General features: G+C 47.5%; 1 protein-coding gene across 1 annotated transcript; it reads right to left on the bottom strand.

Annotated features, from left to right (window-relative positions):
- TMEM8B (transmembrane protein 8B) lies at positions 1–25,255 on the bottom strand (the record flags this gene model as incomplete). The annotated part of the gene is made up of 13 exons (XM_084237508.1): positions 1–418; positions 668–784; positions 918–1,064; positions 8,137–8,315; positions 8,482–8,624; positions 8,709–8,832; positions 8,992–9,085; positions 11,967–12,292; positions 12,810–13,078; positions 13,381–13,514; positions 19,417–19,624; positions 19,999–20,188; positions 24,736–25,255. The coding sequence occupies 13 exons, from the start codon at positions 25,253–25,255 to the stop codon at positions 83–85; spliced, it is 2,787 nt and encodes a 928-aa protein (XP_084093634.1). The 3' UTR covers positions 1–82.
- Positions 25,256–25,464: the final 209 nt, after the last annotated feature.

Genomic DNA, 25,464 nt, shown 5'->3' with positions numbered 1-25,464 from the left:
GTTCCATGCCCCAGGCACAAGTCCAGAACTTTTTGCCCCTAGGAAGGGTCCATGTTCCCCATGGGCAGGCCCAAAGCCTCTCTCAGCTGGCACAGATGCTGCTGACAGTAGCCCCTCCAGGGCCCACAAGGCCTAACTCTTCCTGCTCATTGATGCACAGCTGGTAACCACAACCACGGGCCCGGGCTCCAGAAGGGACCCTGCGGTCAGTCTTGGCACGAGGTGGCAACAAGAAGCCCACACTGCCGGCGATGAGCATGTGCCAAATGCTGTGAATGTAGAAGTAGTTGTCCCGGGTCTCCACAAATGCATAGAGCAGGACAGCACTGCCTGCAATAAGGCTGCCTGGGCACAGGTAGAAAAGCCAGCGACGCCAAGTGGGTGGATAGCAGTGCCGCCGGCGGACGCTGCGTACTGTCTGGGGAGGCAGAGAAGTGGGGCTCAGGAATGCAAGGCCCTAGAACTCAAGTCAGAGTGGGTCATTCAGGCTCCCCTGAGCTCTGGTCGCAACCTGGAAACATCTGCCATCACCAGAGTGAGCACCTGGAGCAGCACGGTGATGATGGCAGGGTCCAGGCCCACTTAAAGTGGAGACTAGATACCCAGGGCCCTGTCCCCAAGTCTAGTTGGAGACACCCCCTCTCCCCTCCCACCTCATCACCCTTACCCAGGCTGTGGCCAATATTCCCAGGGCGAAGAGACTGGGTCCCAGCAGGTTCCAGAGTCCATGTCGGTCTAGCTGGAGAGCCATGGACAGCAGCATAGCCCCCAGCAAATACAGCACCTAGAGAAAGAAGACTCCAGGGGCTGGGCCAGGATGGTGAGGGGTGCTTGACAATGTTCTCAGGGAGAGGCTGGGAGTGCATTTCAAGGAGACTTTGACTATGGCTGGACCCCAGGGCCCACTCTGGACTGACCTGCTTGACCACAGGCTGTAAACGAGCCATGGCAATGACAGTGACCCACACGGACATTAAGGAGCCCAGGAAATCACAGAACTGCAGCACATCGTAGTCCATGATGCAGAAAACCACAATGCCTGGTTGATCACAGGCATGATAGAACTGGAGGAAGAAATAAAAGGCATTGAGAGAACTTGGGGCAGAGGTCTAGGCCCAGGAAACTGGAGAAAGATGTCAAGGGTGAAATGTTGCTGTCAGAGAAGCCAAGGTCAAAGGGCACAGGCTGAGCAGAATTGGGGCATTTCCCCTCCCCACTCCTGAGAAAAACGTGGTAGAGAGTCCTGGTCTGCTTCACATGCTGTCTGTATCTGGCATCCTGAATTCTCATCCTCATCTTCTTAATATTCCTGCTTCTGGAATGTGCCATGGAGAGCACCAAGACAGGAGGTATGGTGGGTGCTTCAGGGTGCACGCTCTGGGACCAGACTCTGGTCTATTGGCCAAATCAGCTCCCAAGCCTCCCTACAAACTCCAGTCTTCCCTGATAGCTCAGACTCTGAATTGGCTTCACCCACTAGCTGGCTGTCTTCATCCTGCGTAGGTCACAGTTTTTAAAAAATGACAGTCCTAACGTCCTAAGAGCACAGTATTTCATTCTATGGAGTAGGGAGAATGTCCACATAGCCTACCTGTGAGAAATAGTAAAAAACAGGGTATAGAGAAGCTTCAAAGGGGGTGTAAGTGACACAGTGAAACTGGCACTATACTAGGCACAGCTGCCATCAGCTTCCCCTGCCTGGGTCTGTAGTCCCCAACCCAACTCTCTAGACAATGCTATCATGGCGTCCAGTATTTGGCAGTCCCTTATTTGTGGAAAAGGTTATGCAAGGACAACCTGAGTCCTTTGTCTTAGAACATTTGTTTTCACCCTCCTCTAAACTTCTATGTAGTTTTCATGTGACTTGAATATTTATTGATGCCAAACATTAAGAACAGAATATCTTTGGTGCAAAGATGACAGGAACATGTGTCTCTTTGTGTCATGTGCCAATGCACCCAAGGAAAAGATACTAAATAGGACCTCTGAGGACAAACAGTTCCTACCTGAGAGCAAATATGACAGTGGCATGCTGACTCGTCCCACCTCCTGATATGGTTCCTGCTCCTTATCAGGAAGAATGGTTTGTTATAGAAATGGAAGCAGGGTTAAGAGGAAAATAAAAGACCTATGATGGCAGAGAAAAGATTTCTGAGCATTTTAACTTGATCAAAATCAAGAAACTAGAGTGGAGCTTGAGACATGCCAGCAGACTTTAGGGAATCAAAAGCGTTTAAGATTCTGTGAATCCATCTGTGTGACTCCATCCCTTGCATGCTTCCCCAGGCCTTCTAGGAGCCATGATGGCTGAGGCATCTCCTGACCAGAGTGACAAGCTGGTGTCCTTGCCAAGGATGGACTAAAACACATCAGGCAGAACTGAAAGTGGGGCAAACAGGAAGGATAAGTGTTGTAGCCCCATTAGGTGGCCTTGAAGGGGCTTGATGATTGCCTGAAGGGATCCTTAAGGCACTACTTTCAGCCCAGGTCAGTTTCTTCATCTGTCCTTTAGAAAGAAAGTCTAAGTCACAGGGGCTTCTAAGCCCAAAAAAGAGGTGGCCTTACAAACACCAGTGACACAAGTATCCAGGCCTTCAGAGCCTTCCCTGGGTGAGGGCAGAGGGCAGGGATATTCAGTCCACAGCTGAAGAAAAGAACAGCTGAGCAGTATCAAGTCATTCACTCACTGTCAGCAATGGAGTCTCCATAACTTTAGGGAAGAATGAAAATGAGAGAGACGAGTCTCCTGTTTGAGTGAGTTAACAGTTGAGAATGAAAAGGTGGAGGAGACAGGATCAGAAAGAAAAGTTCAGGAAAACAGAGCATTTGATCCTGAACTTATGTCACAGACCATCAAACACCTTAATCAAACAGTACAGGAAACAGCAGTGGGACACTGCAGCAAATCTGTTGTGAAAAGGGACAGAATCCAGCAGTCGCCACCAGTAGAAGGAGAAAACAGACTCAGAAGTTCAGTCTCTAGAGTCAAAACATGAGAGAGAAATTGCTAGTGTTTTTTTTGATCCTGTTGAAGATTTCATCCAGTCATTCAAATTGCAAACATTATAACTTCAACAGACAAAGGGAGAAAGGCAAACAATACAAAGCCAGAAAGAAGCTAGAAATCAAAGAGAAATAAAATGAAAAAGAAAACAGAGCTATCATATCAGTTGACCCTGTGAAATCTTAGCTTTGATTCCTTCCAATTTTAAGCTGCAAGACTAAAATTTGTGTAACTGTTTTGTTTTTTTTTTCCTTCCTTTTAGAGATGCAGAATGTTGTCCCTTCAGGAAGACGCTGCCTTGGAATGGTCATGTTTTCAGTGACTTTTACCAGGTTTTTGAAAGGGCTTATAAGTTTAGAGACAAGGTTCTTTTTTAACATACTATTAAACTGAGAAAATGAGTTCTTGTACTGGGAAGCTCTGAGAGACTTTTCCTATGGGTTCACATCAGCATTAGAATTAATGTTTGAAGAGTTCTTTCCTTTTTTTTTAAAGATTTATTTATGTATGTATACAAGAACTAGGGTACAGGCCAGAGGGGTGGGGGGTGAGAGGATTCACCAGAGACAGAGTGGGGAACAGAACAGGCAGATTAACTGAAATACACTGCTGAGGGGAGCAGTGGGTGAATCAGGAGAGGTTTGCTGCGCCATGTGGTAGCTCCATGGCTGGGGATCGAACTCGTGCTGCAGAGGCTGTGGACAGCTTCATAGGTTGCGTCTTAATCCCTTGCACCACCAGGAAGCCCTGAAGATTTTTCTTTTTCTTATATGTGATTAGTTGGGAGTTCTTTTGGTTCCTAAATAAATCAATATTTTGGTCTTTTTTTTTTTTTTTTTGGTCTTTTTCTATTTTACCTATAGGACACTGATTACCCTCTACCTCCAAGACCAGAGGTAAGTACCACTAAATTACCTGGTACCATTTCATGATTTGGATTTTATTTTAAAGCATTAATGTTACAGTTTAAACTTAACCAAATGCTTACTCCATATGCCTGATTTTCAAATATCAAAAAGATAATGCTCAAACATTATTAGAAGAGGAACATGTAATAAATCCTTCAATCTCAGGTAAGAGCAGGTATATGTCAGCAGAAGAAAAGCAAAACTGAACTGTCTAATATTGAAAATACATCTAAGAGAGTAGTTAGTTGAAGGCTGATTTTCCCCTAGGAATGTCTCTGCACTGAAAAAAAGAGTAAGGAATAATGGAGATATTGTCTCTGGAGTGGAGAGGTTTTAGGGAAATCACTTTACCAATATTCTATGACTGATTATTCTCCAAGCATCCTAAAAGGTCAAAGAAATTGTTTAAGCTTATAGAAAATCCATAGGGGTAAAGTGAAATTAAAATTACAGTATGTGCAGGGGCACAGGTCAGGGCCGGTCCCACCCGGCCCTTCACACTAGCCCCCGCAAAAAAAAATTGCAATGTGAGGGAATTGGTCCATTGAAAATTGTGAGCTAATTTTTAAATTGGTATTTATAAACAGCAATAAAATAAGTGGTAGAAATGACACCAAAATAATTGGGGAATTTAAGAAATTTACATAGGCTTCTATTAAGATAATTCTCACCTAATTTGATAACTCTTCAGCTTTTCTTCTTTATTTATAGGGTCATTTAAGTAACTTTTTTCCTGTGGAATTCTGTATTTTTACAACATACCTATATAGCCATCTAATGCTCCAGAATGGTGTCCAGGCACTACAGAATATAAAGCAGAAATGCTACCCATGCAAAGACTGGGATATTTGCACTTAGGATAAAACAAAACTTACTGCTGCTCTCCTATTTTCTGCTTCCATTTTCTTTTGGAAATAGTCACTTCCTGCAATGCCAATGAGAAGGCAGGCTTGCAGCCAGGATGCCAGTGATCAGTAAGCAAGACTGCAGGGGCCTGCTGGGCCACCATGAGGACATGTGGTTTGAACATTTCAGGTTAGAGCTGCACAACTGCAGTGTCTGATGTATTCTCCCTGATTTCTTTTAAATAGCTCCTCTTACCCTCTAAGAATCTGAGAACTACTAAACTGAGGTCAGTCTCTCAGATGTCCTGGAGTGTGCAGAAAAACTCATGACCTCAGATGCTGCCACATATGGTGCAAAGGGAGTAATATAGCTCAGTGATTACACATGGGGGCCTGGAGTCAGGCCGAGTGAGAATGTAGGTGTTACCATTCCCCTTAAGTATTTAACTTTCCCCTCATCTGTAAAAAGGGATGATGATACAAAAAGCACCTGTGTAGCATAACCGTGGGAGAATTCAATGAGTAGTGTCTGACACACAACTTGTATTCAGTAGATGTCATCTTGCTGTTACCATTATTTGAACTGTTTGGTTATATGCAAATCAAGTGCTAGGTTTGTGATCTGTTGGTTTTGTCTTTTTGTTCTTAATTTTACATTTGTAAACTCCTGAAGAACCAATCTGTGTGCTCCCATGTCCTAGACAGGAACCAATGTACTGCTCACAGGTGTAGCTTCTCCTGGGTTTAAAGACAGGGAAGAAAAGCATCATCTACTGCCCTGGCACCATTCCCTGAGATATTACCCATGGGTCCTAAAGTGGAGTCTGATGAGGAAGGGAGTCTAAACTAACACTGGGACAGGAGAACAAACAGGGAACCTTCCCAGGAAAACTGGAAAACCAGTAGTTCTACATTTTGGCCCATGTGGAAAAGAACAGGAATTAGATCAGGACTTCAGCTGATACCTCAAAGCCAGTATCTTTCCCTTGATCTTTTGTTAATTGCTGCATTTAAGAAAATGGGTGCTCTAAACAACCCAAATGCCCAAAAATAGATGACTGGATTAAGAAGATGTGGTACATATACACAATGGAATATTACTCAGCAATCACAAAAGATAATCTCATGCAATTTGCAGCAACATGGATGGCACTGGACAGGATCATACTCAGCGAAATAAGCCAGAAAGAAAAGGAAAAATACAAGCTGGTCTCACTCATAGCAGGAATTTAGAAAACCTAAATAAGGGACCAGGAAAAAGACTAACTATAATAAAGAAAAATCAAAATCAACAAGCAACTATAAACCAGAGACACATACGGGGTGGGGAGGAGGGAGTAGGATCGGGGTGGGGTGGGAATTGTATGGGGACTATAACCAAGATAAAAATGCATACATTGTGCAAATATGAAAAATGATGTTAAAAGCATATTAAAAAAATGTTCTTATACCAAAAAAAAAGAAGAAAAAAGAAAAAAAGAAAGAAAGAAGGTGCTCTGTCTGTGGTGACAGGCTCTTTAGGATCCCTGGTTTTCCTATCTGAGGGGAGGCCTTTTCTTTTCAGGTTGGTATACTATCATAGCCAGAAAATGAGGAGTCATCTGATACCAAACAGTCTGGAGCCAAAGTCCAGGATGCTTGTGCAAAGCAAAGGGGAACAGATACTCTCTCCCACACACACCCTAGCCTTGATACACTTAGGTACTCTTGCTATTGTAATTGTGAACTGCACTAGAGATGCATGAAGCCAAGAGTGGGCTGGTGGAACAGCTGCTGCTACAGGATTTGGTGAGCAACAGTATAAAGGGCATCTGGCAATAAAAAGAGAAACAGTGTCTAATATAAAAATAGAATGAGGCACTGTCAAAGCAGATCTAAAAAGGGGCCAGTCAAGCAAAACTGGGGCACAATGTTCTCATTTAGGTTTGAGATACATCACTCTATGTGGCATGGTTCCAACCTGCTCTTCCTCATCTGTAGATGAATGTCCAGGAGAATAACACGATGTAACCCTCAGTTTCAGGACATTTGCTCCCCCAATTTCTTCTTGATGACAAGTAGAAATTTTGTAATTTGGACATATGTCTGATCTATTAATGCTGACAAAGAGGCATGTGTTGTTTTTTTGTTGCCAAGATATGAGGTAAGTATGAACCCATCTAGGATTTTTGCAGTGCTCACAGGCACTCACTGCACATCACATGATGCCAAGAGCCCAGAGATGAGGTGGAAAGACCCCCTCTGCAGCACCTTAGAGCAAAGTCTACATGTGGGTTAAGGACCATTAGCAGACTCACTCTTCTACATTTCTGTATAATGTCTGCGATGCTTACCTGTGACATGAATTTTCCTGATTATGGAGGGGTGGGAAACCACAAGGAAGGTTGGGGGGGAGTTTAAAACTGTATTAATCTTCACCAAAATATGTTCCTTTGAGCTGGGATTTTATATCACACTGCTATTGCCCATGATGCCTCAAAATATAGTTGGGTTTGTAAAGTTTCTTAGGATTCTGAAAAGCCAGACTACAAATTATGCAAAAGTTGTCTTCCAAAAGTTGCCATGAAAAAACAAGAAGCCCAGGGCCTCCCTGGTGGCACAGGTGGTTGAGCACCGCACTGTGAAGCTGTCTGCAGCCTCTATCTACAGTGTGGGTTCAATCCAGGCGGGCTGGTGAGAATCCCACATAGCGCAGCAGACCTCTCCTATCTCGCCCGCTGCTCCCCTCAGCATTGTATTTCGTCAGTCTGCCTGTTCTGTACCCCACTCTGTCTCTGGTGAATCCTCTCACCCTCCCATGCATCTGGCCTGTACCCCAGTTCTTGTATAAATAAATAAATCTTTAAAAAAACACACACAAGAAGTCCAGAGCAACAGAATAGGGAGGTATCTTTTCATAATATAATGAAGAACATGCTAAAGATGCAGGGATCCCCAGTACAATGGAGAGTATGAGCACGTATAAGGAAACCTTGCATCAAACAAGAACATAACGAAAGTGAGGAGTCTCCATGCAGAGATATGGATGATGGTGTAGATTTCCTGTCCCCGTGCAAAAGAGAACGTGATGGGTGTGGACACAACTTCATACTGTAGGGCAGGGTTTCTCAGCCATCATGTCAAGGTCAAGGTGCCCACCCCACACTGTCTCCAGTAACTGTAATCTTATGTTCACTTATTCCACCGTGATCCTAACAATTATCATGTTCGACTCGTGCCATGATATGAAAAGACTGGGAAGCACTGCTGTATAAGACACAGTGAGGAGACTTCCTCACACTAAGGTGTAAACATCCCAAGCCCATGTAGGACACAGTGAAATACAGACCCTCACCACCACAGATAAGGACTTGGTAAAGAGACAAATGCCACCACATACCGTGGAGAAGAACATGGTGAAGGTATAGACGGCAGCTTCTAGCACATATCGGCTCCGAATGGCCAGGACCACAGGTGGCAAAAACATGAGGTTGCTTAGGCAGAGCAGTAGTGTGGACAGCAGCTGGAATCCATAGGTGAGTGCATCTGCACTGTCGGTACAGCCCCAGCCCCGCCACCCTGCAGGTGTGAAGGACACAGGGTGGAAAAGGACAGAGGCAGCCCTGGGTTCTACAGATACTTCTGCTCACAGCCTTTGCCCACCCCTACACTCTAGTGGGTGTGTGTTCTCCCCTTTCCTCCCCTTCTCGCCAAGGAGGCTCCCTTGCCAGCCCAGCCAGCTTACCAGCCTTGCACTCGCAGGCTGCATACAGGTAGTTGTGTGTGCGCAGCAGCTTGCACTGGCCATAGGGCCCACAGTCATCCACACACGGCGACAGGAAGGTACGCAGCCGTACCTCGGCTGTTACATTCCGGCAGCGTACAAACCTGTGTGCACACACACTCTGGTGGTCACCTGGGGCACAGGGAACTCCCTCCCCTGCCATGCCCTGCCCACTCCAAGTCGCTCACCGAGGTCCCACCCCACATAGGGAGCGGAGGGTCAGAAACCAGGTCCCTGTCTGTGGGAAGGGAATTCTTAGCCTGGCCACTCTGGAGGAGGCACTGACGGCAAGGAGGAAGCCAGCCAGGGATTCTGGGGGCGAAAGGGAGGAGAAACGTGTTATGTGAGGACAGGCACTAAGAACCCTCACCCATCTGCCCTCATTCCCTGGAGACGCTAGTCCAGCCGTCCTCCATACCATCTCCCACTGCCCCCTATATCTCCAGCTTCCTCCACATTCCTCATGCCCACCTTTGGAGCAGGTCACTGCTGCATCCCCCAGGCTCAAGGGCACCTCGTGAGTCAGGCATCCAAACACTGTGACATTTTCCTGGCGTAGTGAGCTCTAGGGAACACAGGTATGAAGATGAGGCCATCATGCCCTCCAGGTCCTACCACTCCCACCCCTTACACCTGTTAACTCCTCCCCAGGAGCCCCTCCTGCCCCTCACTAGACACCTTATTCCTGCAGATGGTCTCTACACCAAAGCATCCCCATCCCCATTCTTAGAAAAGAGTAACTAGAAAACACTGACTTCCACAGCAGAAAACTTTCAAAGACCTACAAGAAGGCAAGACTTAATTCTAAATCCTTTCTTTGGGCAGAATTATTTAAACTCTGTTCAGGCAAAAGAAAACACTGCTTTTTCAGCCCCCTCTAGGTTGAAGGTTGGGGGACAGGGGCTATTGCTGGATGTAGAAACTAGTTGAGAACAAAGCAAGGCTGTCAATCTTCCTCACATCTTCACGCAGGTCTGAGGCAGGAAGCATGTAGAGAAATGCACTCTCCCTCAGGTTCTGAGCAAAGATAACAGAATGCCTAAAGGACTAAATGTAGCAATCTGGCTGGGATTAAAATAAACTAATATCCCATTTGTAAATATAAGGGGTTGTCCACAAGAATAAAGGTAACAAGATGCCATAAACTCACCTCCTTCTAAAGGACTGAGGTAACATTAAATACATATAACAAGATGCAATGAGGTAACTTTAAAAAACCAAGATAGGAAAGTAAAGCCTATCCTTAGATGTGGGCCATATATTTGATGCTTCCAAGTAATCAAGAAAGAAAACCTGATGAGTTACCAGACTTGTGAGTAGAGAAGACGAAAATTAATCAGTTTCATGGGAAGCACAGCAGCTAAAGGGATGGTTCTCGGGGAGATGCTCATCAAAGCAGCCTCCTGCCCATGCATCCTGTCCTCATCCACAAGTTTCATACAATTTGCTGGTCCCCTTCCTCAGTGCAAGCCCAGGGCAAAATGCCAAACATATACAGTAAAAAGCGGAGGGAGCCACAGAGAAAACATCCTCTAAGTAAGCAGTTCTCTGATCCAAAGGGAAGAGTCAAAATATTTGTAGGGAGAGATCAAAGCAGATATGTCAACATACCTTTCAGAACAGATGCAGGCTGTAGCAAGCATCTAAAGTGTGGAGCCAGCAGAACAGCATGCAGGTGGATAGAATGGAACCAAGTGGCCATTAGAGTAAATGGACAAAAGAGTAAAAGAACAAAGAGAGGGGCTGAGTAAGAGCTGCAGGGGACTGGGCCTCTACTCTCAGGAAACGAGTATGGATGGGGCTAGCCTCTGAGGGGGCTCTATAGTTTCAAGGTCAAATCAAGACTTCGGTGTCACTGCCCAAGGAATAGCAATAAGCAAACACAAAATACATACAGTCTTAGAAAAAGAGTCAGAGAGAATTTGAGTACTTCCAGTTGAACAATCCACCCTCAACTGCCCAGCAGTACCACTAGAAAGTTCTGAGCCATGTGCCATAAAAGACCACATCAGGTCACAGACCAGGTCCCAATGTGGCTGTTAAGAAAATGGTCCCTGACCTCAGAGCCCCAGAGTAGAGTTAAAAGGATCCCTTGCTAGGGAAATAGTACATAAATTATTAGATCAATGCCACACTAACACAGTGGCTAATGGCTGATAGTCCTTGATCAGCACTAAAAATAATGACTAAGACATACAGAGGCTGACTTCAAATGTGTGAATTACACAAAGGAGAGAAGGCCCAAGATTCAAACCAGTATTAAGAAATTCCCCAAAGAAGGACATAAATTCTTCCATTCAGGTTAAAAAGTTCACATGAAAATTCAAGATGGTAACCGGCAGCAGTTCACATGAATCTGACACAGGGCACAAAATTGTGTATGCCCCTTGGTTACAACTACATAAACAGAGGTTCACATGGAAAAGGACTCAGAAGACATATAGCTTTATGTCTTCTTCTATTTTCCAAAGCTTTTCCATGTGATTCTATTATTTTTATAATAAAACCAAAAGTAAAAATACACAACTGTTTTGAAGAAAATAAAAAGGAAGGAAAGGAAAACAGCCCAAAAATCTTAGTTCTCCACAAGCCCCAGGTGACCCCACAGTGTGATACGGGAACTGAGAACAGCAGGCTGCTCTCAGGCTGTGCACATGCTGCCTAGCACCCAGATCTGACTGCCATGGATCATTTGTTTCAGAGACATGAAGACCAACAGAAGTGTGCCCAGCAGGAGACAGCAGAGGAGCGGGTAAGGTCTAAGTCACTGCGGTAGCTCAGCTTGGGGGAAGTTGCAGGGCATCTGAAGGGTTGTTGAAATAGGACAAGGGTGTAACAAATGTACCACATGATGCCAGATGTTACAATAAGGGAAACTGGCGAGGAAAGAGGGCAACAGGTCAACTTTCCATCCTTTCCACTCAATTTTTCTGTAAGCTTAAAAACTGCTCTGAAAGTCTATTAATTAAAAAAAAAAAGGCAGAGATAGATGTACTTAGATATAGATTCTAGATCCAGTAAATCTAACAAAGATCAGTGGGTAAAAATCTGTGGATTTCAATAGAATGTCAGGAATGCCTTTGGCAATGAGAGCTGTCCAACGTGGACTACGTGGCCTTAAGAGGTGAACTCCCCGTCACAGGAGATATGCAAGAGAAGCGAACGCCTGCCATAGAGGGGGCCCTCAGTGAGGGGGAGTTAGCCCACAAAACCAGGATAACCCAGACACTCTGAGCTGCCCTGGTGGACCTCATCCATTTGCAGTCAGCACTCAGGGCATGCTTCTGGGCCAGGGCTGGGCTGAGATGTGGTCCCTAATCATGAAGTTGGAGGAACCCTGGAGAGGCCTCCAGTTAAGGATCCACCCACATACCTGACACTTTATCCTTCAAATTTCCCGTAGTTTCACCACCCTGCTCCCCTGCCCCCAATTCTCCAAAAAGTACCACATTGAGCTGGAGCTCCAGGCTGAGGACCCCTCCGCTATCCAGCACTGGCAGCAGCCTCAGGGCAAACACAGCTGGACGCTCAGGGGGTAGGGCCACGCTGGGGCCAAAGAAGATGTAGAAGTGGACGGAGAAGGTGTCCAGCTCATTGCGCAGCGTCGGGCGCACTGGCCAGCAGTGTTCGGGTGGGGTTGTGGCCCCAGGTACCTCCGAAGGGGCCCCAAGGGATGGTGGCTCTGGAGGCAGTGGCTGATTGCCCAATGACTGGGGCATGTTCATGGCCGCTCCAGGAACCAAGGCACGGGACAGGCTGGGCTGTGGGCACTCTGTGAGGCAAAGGAAATCAGAACAGGGCCTGCCCCTTCACAATCCCGCAGTCCCAACACAAACCAGTTCTGCGACAGACAGAACATAGCAAAGGGCAAGGAGCGTAAGAACTAGAGTCAAGTGTCCCTTGGGAGTATGGGATATTCGGAGTCACAGGAGAGTATCCAAGGGTCTCCTGATGGTCACAGCTAGTGGACTGTCATGTAAGAGGGAACTGAGGTCACTTCTTCCTCCCCAAAGACACTGAACACACTGCTGAAACAGGTGGCAGGCCCTCTCACTGATGCCCATAGAGCATGGGCTTCAGCAAGGATGGTGCCACAGAGTAAAAAAGTCCCTTAGCCCCAAATCAGGTGCAAAAAAGTTCCAAGGGAGTGTGAAGGAGCCTGAATGGGGTTGGGGAGATTGCAGGGACATGGCAGAGAGGGTCCATGAACACAGGCGCCATGCCAGCCTCTTCCTAGCTACAGATATCAGCACAGGCTGGGAGACTGGGGCAGATGAGGAGCTTCTGACCTTGCAACCGCACACACAGCTGGAAGCGGACAATCCTGCCAGTGCCCCGGGATGGTGCCTCCACACGCACGTAGACCCAGTGTCCCCAGGGAGGCAGAGCCAGCTCCAGCTGACATACCGAGGTACTTCCACAGGCCACAGAACTTGAGTTGTGCAGGGGTGGGGCCTTGGGACGTAGGCGTAGTGTCAGGGGGCAGGAGGATGCCCCTCGGCCCCCCACACACACCAGCTGCGCTGAAACCCTGTAAGTAAAGCTGGGCACAAAGACCCTGGGCAGAGGGAAGGTTGGGGGTAAGAAAAGACAGGGTACAGAGAGGTGAGAGGGACACCAAAATGAGAGAAGCACAAGGAAGAAGACAGTGTGTAGCGGGGTAGGGGACCCAGAAGGAGCAGAGCCTTTTGGGGGTCTCCCCCTATGCTGGGAGAGAGGGAGGCAGTAGTACAACCAGTACTGGGGGCTCTAGGTGGCTCAGCAGTTCAAGCTGGCCAGAGAGAGAACAGGAACAGCCAGGTAGGCTGAGAAGCCCTGTTTCCTGTTTGAGGGCCAGGTTTGAGGGAGTATTTGACTTACTTGTACAAGGCTGAGCGATTGTGGGGGGAGAGGGTTTGCTCTGAGGGACGGCCAGGCACCAGCACGGCAACATCCAACAAACGCCGGACAATCAGCTGTGGCTGAAGTAGGTACTGACACTCATCCTGGAGACCCTGAGACAAAAGTAAGGGTGGCGGGAAGGGAGAGACAGGGTGCTACTAAATCAAGGCACAGAGGCTGCTGAAGGTTGGAGACAAACCTCCCATGGCTATGGCTGAAGTCCCCCTAAGCTCCCAACCCTTCCTGCCAAAGCAGTAATTTCCCATGGCCACCTCTGTCCTTACTGGATCTGCAGGTTCTGCTGTGATCTTCGGCACTAGTGAGGGCTTGTAACTCATTCCCAGGCCTCCAATCTGACCACTCCTCCTGAGCATTCCTGTTTCAGTTCCTGAAACATCTCCAGTCCAAAGCTCTACCCACTAATTCGAATCTTTCGAATTTCCTTTATTCCCCACCCTGCCCCTTTCAAGTGCTTGCCTAGTGTCTAACACCCATGTGAAGCGCCACTCTTTACCTCCCTGACAATCTCCAGACTATAACAACTTGAGAACAGGAAGCTTGTCTTATTCTATTTCTGTTCCCCCAAACACAGAGTCTAACATAGAATGCACACCTTACAGATGTATGCTGAATGAATGAATGAATGAATGAATGAATGAATGAATGAACGAACCCAGTTGGGGGTGGCTCTGATCTTTATGAAGCCAAAGCCTGTCTTCTGACTCCTCTCCTACTTGCACTGCCCCAGGGGACCCATAAATACACCTGCTCCTTCTGCCTCACATTGTGTTTCTTCTGTTACTGGAGAACAGCCATATTTCTCTGAGTTGCTCTTCTGGAAAAAATCCCCAACCCCTTTCTACTCAGCTGACACACCCCAAAGCCTCATCACTCTTCAATTAGCAAAGTCCCACTTGTTCTGGTTCCTCTTCCACAGCATTGGCAGCGATCTAAGTCCTCAAATCTTAGTAGTTTGGGGAAGGAGGAGATGCCTGATTAGATCTTCTGGACAGAGGGCATTATGCTGGCACAACTACAGCCCACTATTCATTTACATGGTCATTCTGAACAAAACATACCTCTAAACTTAGTACTGGGACCAAAGTTTCAGGTCCTGGCATCCCAGTGAGTTCTGTGCCATGGAACAAACCAGCCAAATCAGTAACTTCCAGCATAGCTCCACAAGGCTAGGAGACCCCAATAGATGCCAGATCAAAAGATCTTATTACCGTCTGCCATTATCTGTGCCTTTTGCATCACTACATCCCCAATACCTGGCAAACCACCTGGCAAATATTAGGTGCTAAGAAAAGTATCTGTGAGTTAAACTGTCAAGAAGAGGGTCCCTTCAGAGAGCTTCTGAACCCACCTTATTGCTCAAAGACCTACATCTCTGCTATCCCAAACAGATGTCCCTTACCTTTGTGTCAAAAAATGCTGAGGATCATAAATATTATTACAAGGCATTTCATCAACCCTACTTCCTATGGCAGGAAATCACCACCACAATCATCTTGTGATGAATGAGCCCCACGGGGCTCATACTCAGGAGGAGGCTGCTGTCCCTACTAGCCAGTTCAGACAGAATACCTTGCTTGATGTTTTGCTTGCTATTGGCTTAAGTGATGGATCCACGGACATGACCTTTCTGATTAAGATGTGCTCCTTCCCTTAAACCATATAATGTGCACATCCAATACCTCTTCCTTATTGTGGAGGTGAAAATTCAATTAATGGAGCCCAAGAAAGGTTCGGGGGGCATAGCCCTCACCCTGCAATGGGATCAGAGAAAGTATACCTGATGTCAGGTGCTCAAGAGCTGCCAAGGCAGAAGCCAAGTGCGAGAGTCTAAACTGAGTCAACGTCAGCTCTCATGGGAGGAACAGAGTCAAAGCAAGGAAGCCTGAGGAACCAGCAAGGCCAAAAGTGCAAAGTGAAGAGGAACAGACTGAGAGATCTGGCAGTGGAAGGCATTAGCCTGACTCCTAGACTGTCCTAGCATGGGTGGGCTGGGTTTCTTTAAAAAGACCTGAGTACGGTAGCCAGGGTCAAGCTCTGGATGGGGCTTGCAGACTGAAGATGCCCAAAGATGGCATCTTCTCTGTGAGACTATCCCAGACCTGAGCACAGCCCTCAGCTCACAGTCACTCAACACCAAACAACATGGAAGTAAATGATTGTTGGGGCAGGACTGGAAGCAGAAAGACCAATTAGGAGGTTATTGGTTACTGCAGTGACCTGGAAGCAAGCTACAGAGGTGCACAGAGAGTAAAAATAGACAGCATGCTTCAGAGAATGCTTTAGAAGTAGAGTCAACAAGGCTTTTGGAGGGAAATAAGGAGAAAAGGGCAATCAAAGATGACACCCAATTTCGGGACTTACACAACTGGTGGGTGGCAGAGCCACTTATTAAGAAGGAAGAAGCGTGGACTAGGAATCAAAGAGGTTTGTAACTCTTGGCTTTGTTTTGATTTGTACATACTAATTTTGAGACATTTCTTAGACATCCAGTTGGATATGTAAGCAATTGGATATAAGATCTGAAATCAAAGAAATTAGGACTCGAGAAAATACCTAAAAGGCATTAATTTATAGATGGTATTTAAAATCACTGTGTTGGAGACCTCTAGGAAGAGAAAGGAAAAATAAAAAGAAGTTGTCCCAGGACCAAATATTGGGGCATATGGCTAAGGATCAAACAGAGGAGAAGCCAGCCAAGGACATGAGAAGGAATGGGAGGAGGGCAAGAGGAAAACCAGGGCAGCTGTGCAGTCACAAAGACCACAAGGAAGATGTGTTTCAAGGGGGAAAGAGTAATATAAGGCACTAATTACCAGCTAGTTATTAGTTAACTCTGGGTAAGGGAAGTGGGGAATGGAAGGAGATGAAGGGAAGACTTACTTTTCACTGTATGCCTTTTGTACCTTTCAAATGTTGTACCATGGGCATGTATTACCTATTTGAAATATAAATAAAATAATTTAGGAGGAGGAAGAGTTGAAGGAGCTGTATTAGCAGATTTTAACCACTTTCAATTTCAGTTGAGACACTCAGCCATGCTGGCTCCTTGTTGACAGATTCAACCAAATCCTTTCTTCTGTGCAATCTTCTTTCCTTTCCTTGATTTCATGATTTTACCTGCTTTCATCCACTTCAAAATCTTGGGCTTGGGAAGAGGAGGCATTTGAGAACTGTATCCCAAATATCTGAAGGATTTCCCCTAACAAGCCACTGGAGGCCAGAAATTACCCTCAACCCAAAGGCCAGCTCCTCATGGCACACTGAAAGCTGGGCACATGGTACACAGAGGCTCCAAGACAGGAGAGGTAAGGAGGGGGAGGGTATGGGTCAAGATGGATAGGTTGACAGGAATAGGGAGGAAGGAAAGGAAGAGAAATAAGATCAGTTTTGGAACATGAGTTTGAGAGAAGATGGCAGAAAGGTAACAAAAATTTGCCATGTCCCTACTATGCGCCAGGTTTATGTGAGGTGCTGGGAATGTAGCAGTGAAGAGCACAGCCACAGAGGCTAGCAGAAGTATGGGACTAGAGCTCAGAAGGGTGGCCTGACCAGGCAAGTCCCTTCCCTTTATAGCCTTTTAAGTTTCTTTATCACTCTCAGGATAAAGTTTAAACTTCTAGGCCCTTCATGATCTGGCTTCTTCTCACCCCTAGCCTAGCCAGCCTTCCTCAGCCACTGCAAAAACCACCCCACACTAAAGTACTTCACTCCCCTCTAAGCTTTAGCCCTCACTTCTTCCATTAGCCCAAAATTTCTTTCCTTGCTTTCTCAACATTAGGCCTCACTTCCTAAATTTCCTAAAACCACCTCTACCACATCACCAAGCTGAGTTAGCCGTTTCTCTTTGTCCTCTTAAAACATCTCCTGTGCCTCAACAATATACATCTTATTTGTGTCCCTAACACCCAAACCAAGGTCTGGGACAACATAGGTGCTGAAGGACTAAGATCTAAAGGGAAGTCTAAGCTCATCCGCCAAAACTGAGGAGGGCCCTAGAAACAGCACAACCTTCTTATCTCTGGGGCTCTTCAGCTCCCACCCTAGGATATCCCTGAAGCCACATTAACTTCCTATGATAGCCAAGCTTTATAGGAAGGCAGGCAGAATCATGGAACAGAGAGGAAGTAAGTCAAGAAGACAAGAGTCCTACAGGAAGGCTCTGGAAAATCCACCTACAGACTTGAATCTGAGGAATTAACCAAAGAACTTAAGAATTTTTTAGATGCCCTGATAAAATGCCAAAAGATAATCAAATTTTTAAAGAAGATCCTTGCTGCCCTATCCCCCACTCTAGAACAGACCTGAAAAAGAGATCTCTCTCATGGTGCCCAGTCTGTGGCCACTCATGGGCAAGGTATGACTGAGTCCTCATCTCTCATCTCACAACACCCCCAAAAAGCTCTGCCGACTAGCACTCCAGCTTGTAGTACCAAGCCTCTTGGCCTCGCTTGCTATCCCTAGATGCAAATGTGCATGTCTGACCTCTCCTTGCCAGGCTCCCACAATCCCAGCCCAGGCATAGGTCCTAGGTTCCTCCTGTTTACCCAGAAAGGTTTTTTGGTTAACTAGGGCAGCACTTCAGAAGAATTTTCCCTGTCAGTTCTCACAAAAAGTCAAGGATCAGAATTGGGATCAGCACAAGGTTTTGGGGATTTGGCCAAAGGCTTAATAAGACATTCCACCCAATAAAAGAACCCTGACTTCTGATGGGAGTCAACACTGACATAGAAGCCAGAGCCATCCCCAAGCAAGCTCCCAACACACACTTATCCAGAGGGCTCCCGGGTCTTGACAGGAAGTTCTCTTGTACATCACTCTCAGGGAAAACAGGTCTATCACTGAGGCCTTAAGATGCTACCTTGGCCCTGATTCACCTCTCTGACGACCGTGGTGCCCGTACACTTGTTACTTAGATTCTCAACTCATTCGAATGCATTATTAACACTTCTTTGAAAGCTGAGTTACATTATGAAGAGGAGAAATGAGTCTGACTGAGTCACAGAGCCCCTGCCCTCAAGGAACTCGGCCTGGAGAGATGTAAATGGGTCAAATCTTCACCTGATCAAAATTTCTGCCCCTCCTAATTCTCAGTGCCCAAACTGACTAGCCTTCTTGCTCTTTAATGTCCTGTTCTTTACTTCCTCACTCTGCTCATGCTCACCCCATCACCCTTACCATTGGCCATCCCACTCTAACAATGGCCAGTTCATCAAAACCCCCTTCCCACAAATGGACACAGTAAGAAACCTATAGATCTTCTCACTATAAAGAAGAAATCTGGCCTGTCCAACACTTGGAAGAGAAACATTTGGTACTTCCTTCCCCTCCAAACCAAAATGGAGAAGTATCCTGAACTTTGAGCCTACCCTTCAGACATTAACACCTTTACTCTATGGAAATCAGTGCTGATATTTGGAGGTCAGGAAGGCAGCAGGCAGGTTGGACACCAGCTGCCCAAAGCCCATTTTATAGAGGGTTTCCCTGCCTCAGAGTGCTCTCCTATGCACTCCTTTGGGTGGAGGGAGCTGAAATTACAAAAGAGGAATGAATTACCCCAGATGGACTAAGAGCTGGGCTACAACCTAGGAGAGTCTGTGGGGCTATGGTAAATCAAGATATAGCACAAGACCATTCCTGGGTCTGTACAGTAGCATCGACCAGTCCCTGGCTAGCTTCTGATCATCTTGATTAACCCTCTAGCTCCCAAAAGAAAAGTATACTACTCAAAATCTCAGGGCGTCTGATTCTGAACTCTTGATTTTCCCTTCTGCTTACCTGACCACACTATGTCCTCATAAGGCTCCCAAATTGCCTCCTACAGATCATTACTTCTGGCCCTAACATATGACCTGCTGACCTCGGGTTATGCTTCACCCCAGCCACCCTAATGCTATTGCCCACTCTGGCACAAGGCTGATGTGCCAGGTAACCCATGGGGGGAATTCAGTAGAGATAAATATTTCTTGCCCCCCTCCCTGGGCAGCATCAACCCACCTTGACAGAGATGTGGCCATGGGCCTGGGGAAGGTGGGCAGCCAAAAACCAGTCCCCGGGTAAGGGGCTGCTGACGTTAAAGATGCCTGAGGTGCGGTTAGGCAAGGTCCAGCTGAGGGTCAATGAGAAAACCCCAGGCACAGCCGTGTCCCCTGGGAAGTGTGTATGCAAGGGATTGATGACAGGGGGTGCCCCGGACCGGAAATACCTGGAGAACCAGAATGAGGAAAGAAGAAAAGCAGATAATGGGGTAGGAAACAAGAAATGGGGAAAAGAGGGTAGAACTGTCACTCATAACAGTAAAATAAATGGATTCCCTATACAGACATAAACAACAAAGTGGTTCCAGGTCAGGGGTCAAGGACAGGAGGTAAAAGGACAGTTCAGGCACTCACACACACAGTCAGACAACAGTCAAGAAATGAACAAGAGACAAGACCCTCATTCAGTCACACATCAGTCTGGACAAGGATCAGGGGTCAGGGTCAGGACATCAGTTAAGATATTCATAAAGGCATTCTTTAGTATGGAAGAGAGTCCAGGACTGGAAGTGGGAGTCAGGAGGTTAACTCAGGCACTCACACAGTCACACTTTGGTCTGGGCAGTGGTCCCCAAAGGTTCCCCCCTGCTCCTTGAAGATGATGAGGTTCCAAACAGCCAGGAATGTGTCCTCGGGAACATGGAAGTGGAAGAGTTCAGTGCTGGCAAAGGAGCGGAAAGGACTCAGCTTGCGGGGCGAGCAGGTGGAGTAGTCAGTCAGGAAGAGGCCTCCTGGAGAGCATGTAAAAGAAAATGAGCAGGTAAGACAGAGGGCATTTCCATTAATTAGGAGGCACCTGTCTTCCTCACCATTTGTTGAGCACTAACTCAACAAAAGCTCTCCTCTGAACCAAGAATTGTATCTCATGCTGCTCTAGCCATTATCTGCATTAACATTTGGGAAAAAATGACCCCTTTTAAAAATAAGGAAACTGAGGCTGAAATCTAGACCAAACTGAGGATTCAAACCAAGATCTACCTAAATGCCAAACCAGAACCCTTTATATGATCTCACAACCGCTCCTCACTTAGAAGCTATCATTCCCTTCTTTCTCAGACTAACAAAACAGTGTGTGTGTGTGTGTGTGTGTGTGTGTGTGTGTGTGTGTGTGTGTGTGTGTTGGCATGGGCTCTCACACCACTGAGCAGGCTGGAACTCCACCTGTGGGGCTTGGGAGTCAGCATGGAACTGTGTAACTTTCTTGTTCATTTCTTCCCCTTTCTGTTCCCCTGTGGTCAGGAGCAGTAAAAACCTCAGAAGCTTCACAAGAGCTGTCTGTACACTGGGTCAGGAAGGTGGGGGTAAGGCTGCAAGGGGCCTGCTTGGGTGGCAAAGGCAAGGACAGAAGCTGGCAGGCCACCATGAGAGTCACCAGAAGGGGAGGAGGGAAGGAAGGTCATCAGGTCCTCTGGGACTGAGGCGCAGTCAGGGGGGCGTTTCCCCACGGAAGGCCCGGTGAGGCAGTCAATTGGTGACCTACTAGAAGTTCAAACTACTTGAAAATATTAATATTTGGAAAAGGATGGGGTGGGAGGTAAAGAAGAAGTGGTCATCTCTAACTAAAAAGCCATGATACCTAGTCACGGTTGTTAAAAGCAGAGCCAACCTGAGCAGGAAAGTCTGATGTCAGCAGCTAGTCAGGGGCCTAAGAATTGCTGAACAGTGAAAAGCAACCAGCAATTCAGCTAGAAAGAAGAGTGCCCCAAATGGCAGACAAAGATCCCGGGAATCTGACTGCCCTGGAAACTTAAGACCAGTGCCAGCAAGATGACCCTAGGACAGGATGCCCTTAGAATAAGAAGGTTGGGAACTCCAGCAGCTTCAAGACAGAATAGGGTGGGAGAGGTGAGTAAGGGAGACCCTAGAACAGAGTTCTCAGCCAAAAAGAAAATATACACAGGGCTTACCTAGTCTAACACTCTCCCTCATTAAGGTGGGTCCTGCCGAACTGCAACAACCTCAGGAGTCACTCTCTAGAGAGCTTCCCTGAGTAGGTAAGAAGCCATCGTTCCTAGACTGACCTGTGCTCCCCTTCAAAGGTACTTGTTGCCTCCAAGGACTGTCAGGAAGGAAGACCTGCTGCCTTGCAAGCTTAGCACTGCCCAGGATCCAGAGTGCCTTGTGGAGCAACATTCAGAGTGGTGATGTATCCAAGAAGGATGAAGGGAAATGAACCAACTGATAGGGCAGATAGGTTCCCTAGGAGCCCTGGCTGTCACAACTGGGAGGCAGAAAGTCAAGAGCTGAGCCGCCTGGCCACCACAGTTCCCAGAAAGCAGTGCTCTGGAGCATCCCTGCTCAAGTTAGGCTAGGGCTTCTCCTCCACAGAGCTGGCACCATCAGCTGGGCCATTGCTATTGTTAGAAGAAATGTTAGCCAGGCCCCCAGGCAGACCCTCAGACAGCTGATGGTGAAAAGCAGCTAATGACCTTTGGGAAACCACAAAATAACCCTGTGATTCAAATAACATAGCATGGCCTGGAGAACTGGGGAAAGAATTAAGCCAGTTGGGGAGAATTGTAATGAGATGGGATAAGAGCACTTGGTAGACCTTACCACAGGCAGGACTTCCCTTCATGCTGTTAATAGCATGTAACCAGGACTAGAGGTCACAGAATAGGCTGGTGGGAAAAGGAAGTAAGCAGCATCTGGGAACACTAGGAGGAATCTAGAAGTTCTGAGGGAAGATGCTTAAGAAAGCATCCACAGTCCCATTCACTCCATGCCTTAGTCTGCGGTATCAGCAGGACCTAAGGGGCTATATCCCAGAGGAAGCATGAGTAAGGCCCTAGCCAAGCTCAGATGAACCTGTTCTACATGCTCCAGTACTTAAATGAAACTGGAGTGATTCTCCACCATCACCTGAAACACACATACACAAACACACCCACACACACACACAGAGGCTAAGGCTGGCCTCATTAGTGACAGCACTAAGTAAAACAAAAGGTCATTTCCTCAAATGGCAAAACATGCTTGGGTTATACAACTGTAGGTCAGCTAAGTCCAAGGAAAAGACCCGAGGCTTGGGGTGGGACCAGGAAATCCAGGCCGTACCTTCCATTTCTAAGGTGAGATTTAAGGCAACAATAAGCATTTATTAAGATTGTACTGATGGGGCCTCCCCTGGTGGCACAGCGTTTGAGTGCTGGGCTGCGAAGCTGCCCACAGCCTCTGCAGCGCCGGTTTGATCCCCAGCCGCCAGCGAGGGTCCCACATGGCGCACAGACCTCTCCTGCTGCCCGCTGCGCCCCTCAGCAGTATATTTCATCACTCTGCCTATTCTGTTTCTGGCTCTGGTGAATTCTCTCACCCTCCCCGCTTCTGACTGTAACCTAGTGCTTGTATAACTAAATAAATAAATCTTTAAAAAAAAAAAAAAAGATTGTACTGATGATCTTGTGACACTACCAACCTCTCCTTAGGTAAAACTCATCTCCACACTAGGTCCCAGAACAACCCTGCACACCAGGCACAGCGGCCAGGCAGTGACTATGAACAGCATGAAGTGCAGTCCTGGCTGCAGTAAGGTCTACTCAGTTTTCTTATCCCACCTCATTGCAATTCTCCCCAAAGTATCTAAACCAATTTCTAGTAATCATGCTTTAATCTACATCTTCTGACAGCTCTGTGACTGGTAGTCACCCTCCTCCCCTGACCAGCTCAGAACTTATTCAATGAGATCATGAATAGAGGAGCCCTGATGGCAGGGATGAGAACTATGAGTTGGGCATATCAGTACAGACACCCCTCACCAAAACTGAAAAACTGGCCTGGCTACTGTCTCTGCTGATTGCCCAATTTGCCAGCAGCAGTAATCAACCCAGAGCCCCTCATTGGTTCCTGCATTCAAGGAGTCAGGATGTGGGCAGATGGATTACCTATGTTGGGGGAGGCACTCACCACTGCCTCCTGCCTAGGACCTAGCCAATTGGAAACTGGCACTTCAGTGATCCTTCTACAGAAGGAGCAGAAATAGCTGAAGTGGAACATGCATGGGCCACAACATGTATCCTCCCCCTTACACAATAACACAGACACTCAGAGGATCGACAGGCTCCCCTACACCACACACAACATACATGTGCCCACACATACAAATGCACAAGTATGTACACATACTGCAAATGCCCAGCATTCCCGCAGAGCCCTCAGATGCAAAACACGTAGGTGCCCAGATACCAGTGAGCACTCACAGAGAGCTTGGGTATCTCTACAGGGGCGGCAAGCTTTGGCATTTATTGATCTCAAGTTTGTTTATGTACTCTCAGCTCCCAGATGCTGTTACCTATCATCTTATCTAGAGTACCACCCACCAGAGGTAGCTGGAGGCTGACATCAGGAAGACCAGTCACCTCTTTATGATGGGCATATTCCCATCATATCCTATCCATGAAGAAGTTGGACCTCTCGCTCCAAGTGACCATGCAAGTCACTTCTGAATGATGGCACTAGGTTGACAACTGGCAAATAAGGAACAGTTTGTGGATGAAGCCCCCTTGTGGGCAGGGAGGAGAGAGAGGATGTTTTCCGAGCCTTTCCCCACTTGGGTCTGTTTTCCTGTTGGACATATATCGCAGTGAAAAGAAAACAAAAAACAACCCTTCATATTGGAGTTTATAGCCCCCATCACTGCCATTTAAAGTTGCATGGCTTTTGACAAATTGCTTCCCTTACTGAGCTTCAGTTGCCAATCTGCAAAATGGCCTCGGCAACCCTGCTCTAAAAGTGTTGGAATTATTTCTGGGCAAATCAAGCTTGTTTGGAGCAAGATTCATTACAAGAAGAAAACTCCTAATGGCAGCGAACTCATGGCCATCTGCTACCACATCCTGTTTTCTACATGATATTTTCAAAATGCTTTATTAAACCTGTTCTAGTGCATGCCCAATTATCTCAAAGGTTTAGATCTCCCACATTGGACTAAAGGCACTCTGGCATGGAACTATGTCTCCCCCAGCAAACTTTGCAAGCAGGAGCAAAGCCCTCAAGACTCCCCTAGAAAAGCAAGTGTTAACTTGGGGACTGCATCAGAATAGACTCCAGGAAAGAAAACCGTTGGGTCTGTCCTAGGGACTACTGGCCACCTTCAAAGTCTTAAGCCAACCCTCCCAATTTCTGTCAGCTGTATAAGAACTTTCTCCTCCATATTTCTCCCCACTTCCTCCCCAACGATCTAGTGGCCCAGGTCTCACCTCTCTTAAATCCCTCCAGTCCATCCCGCCCTGCCAGAACCCCATCCCTGCCTGCCTCAATCTTTTCCTGCTTCTGCACTCACCAGCCCCTGGGCCAAGCACAGAGAACAGCAACAGCAGCAATAGGGCTGGTGGCAGCTGGAGCCCAGACCTGAGTCGAGGCTGGGAGAGGGGCAGGGTATGAGAGACAGTGGGGGGTAGTGGGAGAGACTTGGGTAAACACAGAGATGAGGGCAAAGGCTGAGCTAATGGGTTGGGTAGGGCTAGGCACTGGGGCTTATGCAAGGGCAGGGGATGGGGAGGAAGGAGGGTCTGTGATGGGGACTGGAGCAAGGGCAGGAGTCGGGCCCTGGGCTTAAGCAAATACTGGGAATGGGGTTGGGACAGGGACTGCGCTGGGAATTGTGACAGGAGGTGAAACAAGCGTAGGGGCCAGTCAATGGGCTGGGACTGGATGGGAGGCCTAGGTTGGGGCCGGGATCTGGGCATTCGCTGGGACCCAGGCTCGGGCCGGGACCGATTTGGGAAGCTGGGTGACGGCGGGGCTGGGGGCCAAGGTCCAGATCGGGATAGGACGAGGGGCCGGGACAAGGGCTGGGCCATGGCCCGGGGCGGGGGCGGGGCCGGAACCGGCCAGCGCGGGGCGCTCGCAGAGCTGACCCGCGGCTCCGCTCCCCACCCCCGGGGGGTGGCCTCCAGTGTCCTCGCGGATCCGGGTCCGGGGTTGGGCCTGCTGGTGCCGGGCCGGGGACCTGGGTAGGAGTTCAGGCCTGTGCGACTCCGGGCTGCGCTGGACCGGCTATAACCAGGCC

This window comes from Talpa europaea (assembly GCF_964194135.1).
Source record: "Talpa europaea genome assembly, chromosome: 7".
Lineage (NCBI taxonomy): Eukaryota > Metazoa > Chordata > Mammalia > Eulipotyphla > Talpidae > Talpa > Talpa europaea.
The sequence above is the reverse complement of the archived record's forward strand: the minus strand, read 5'-3'. Positions and strand labels throughout refer to the sequence as shown.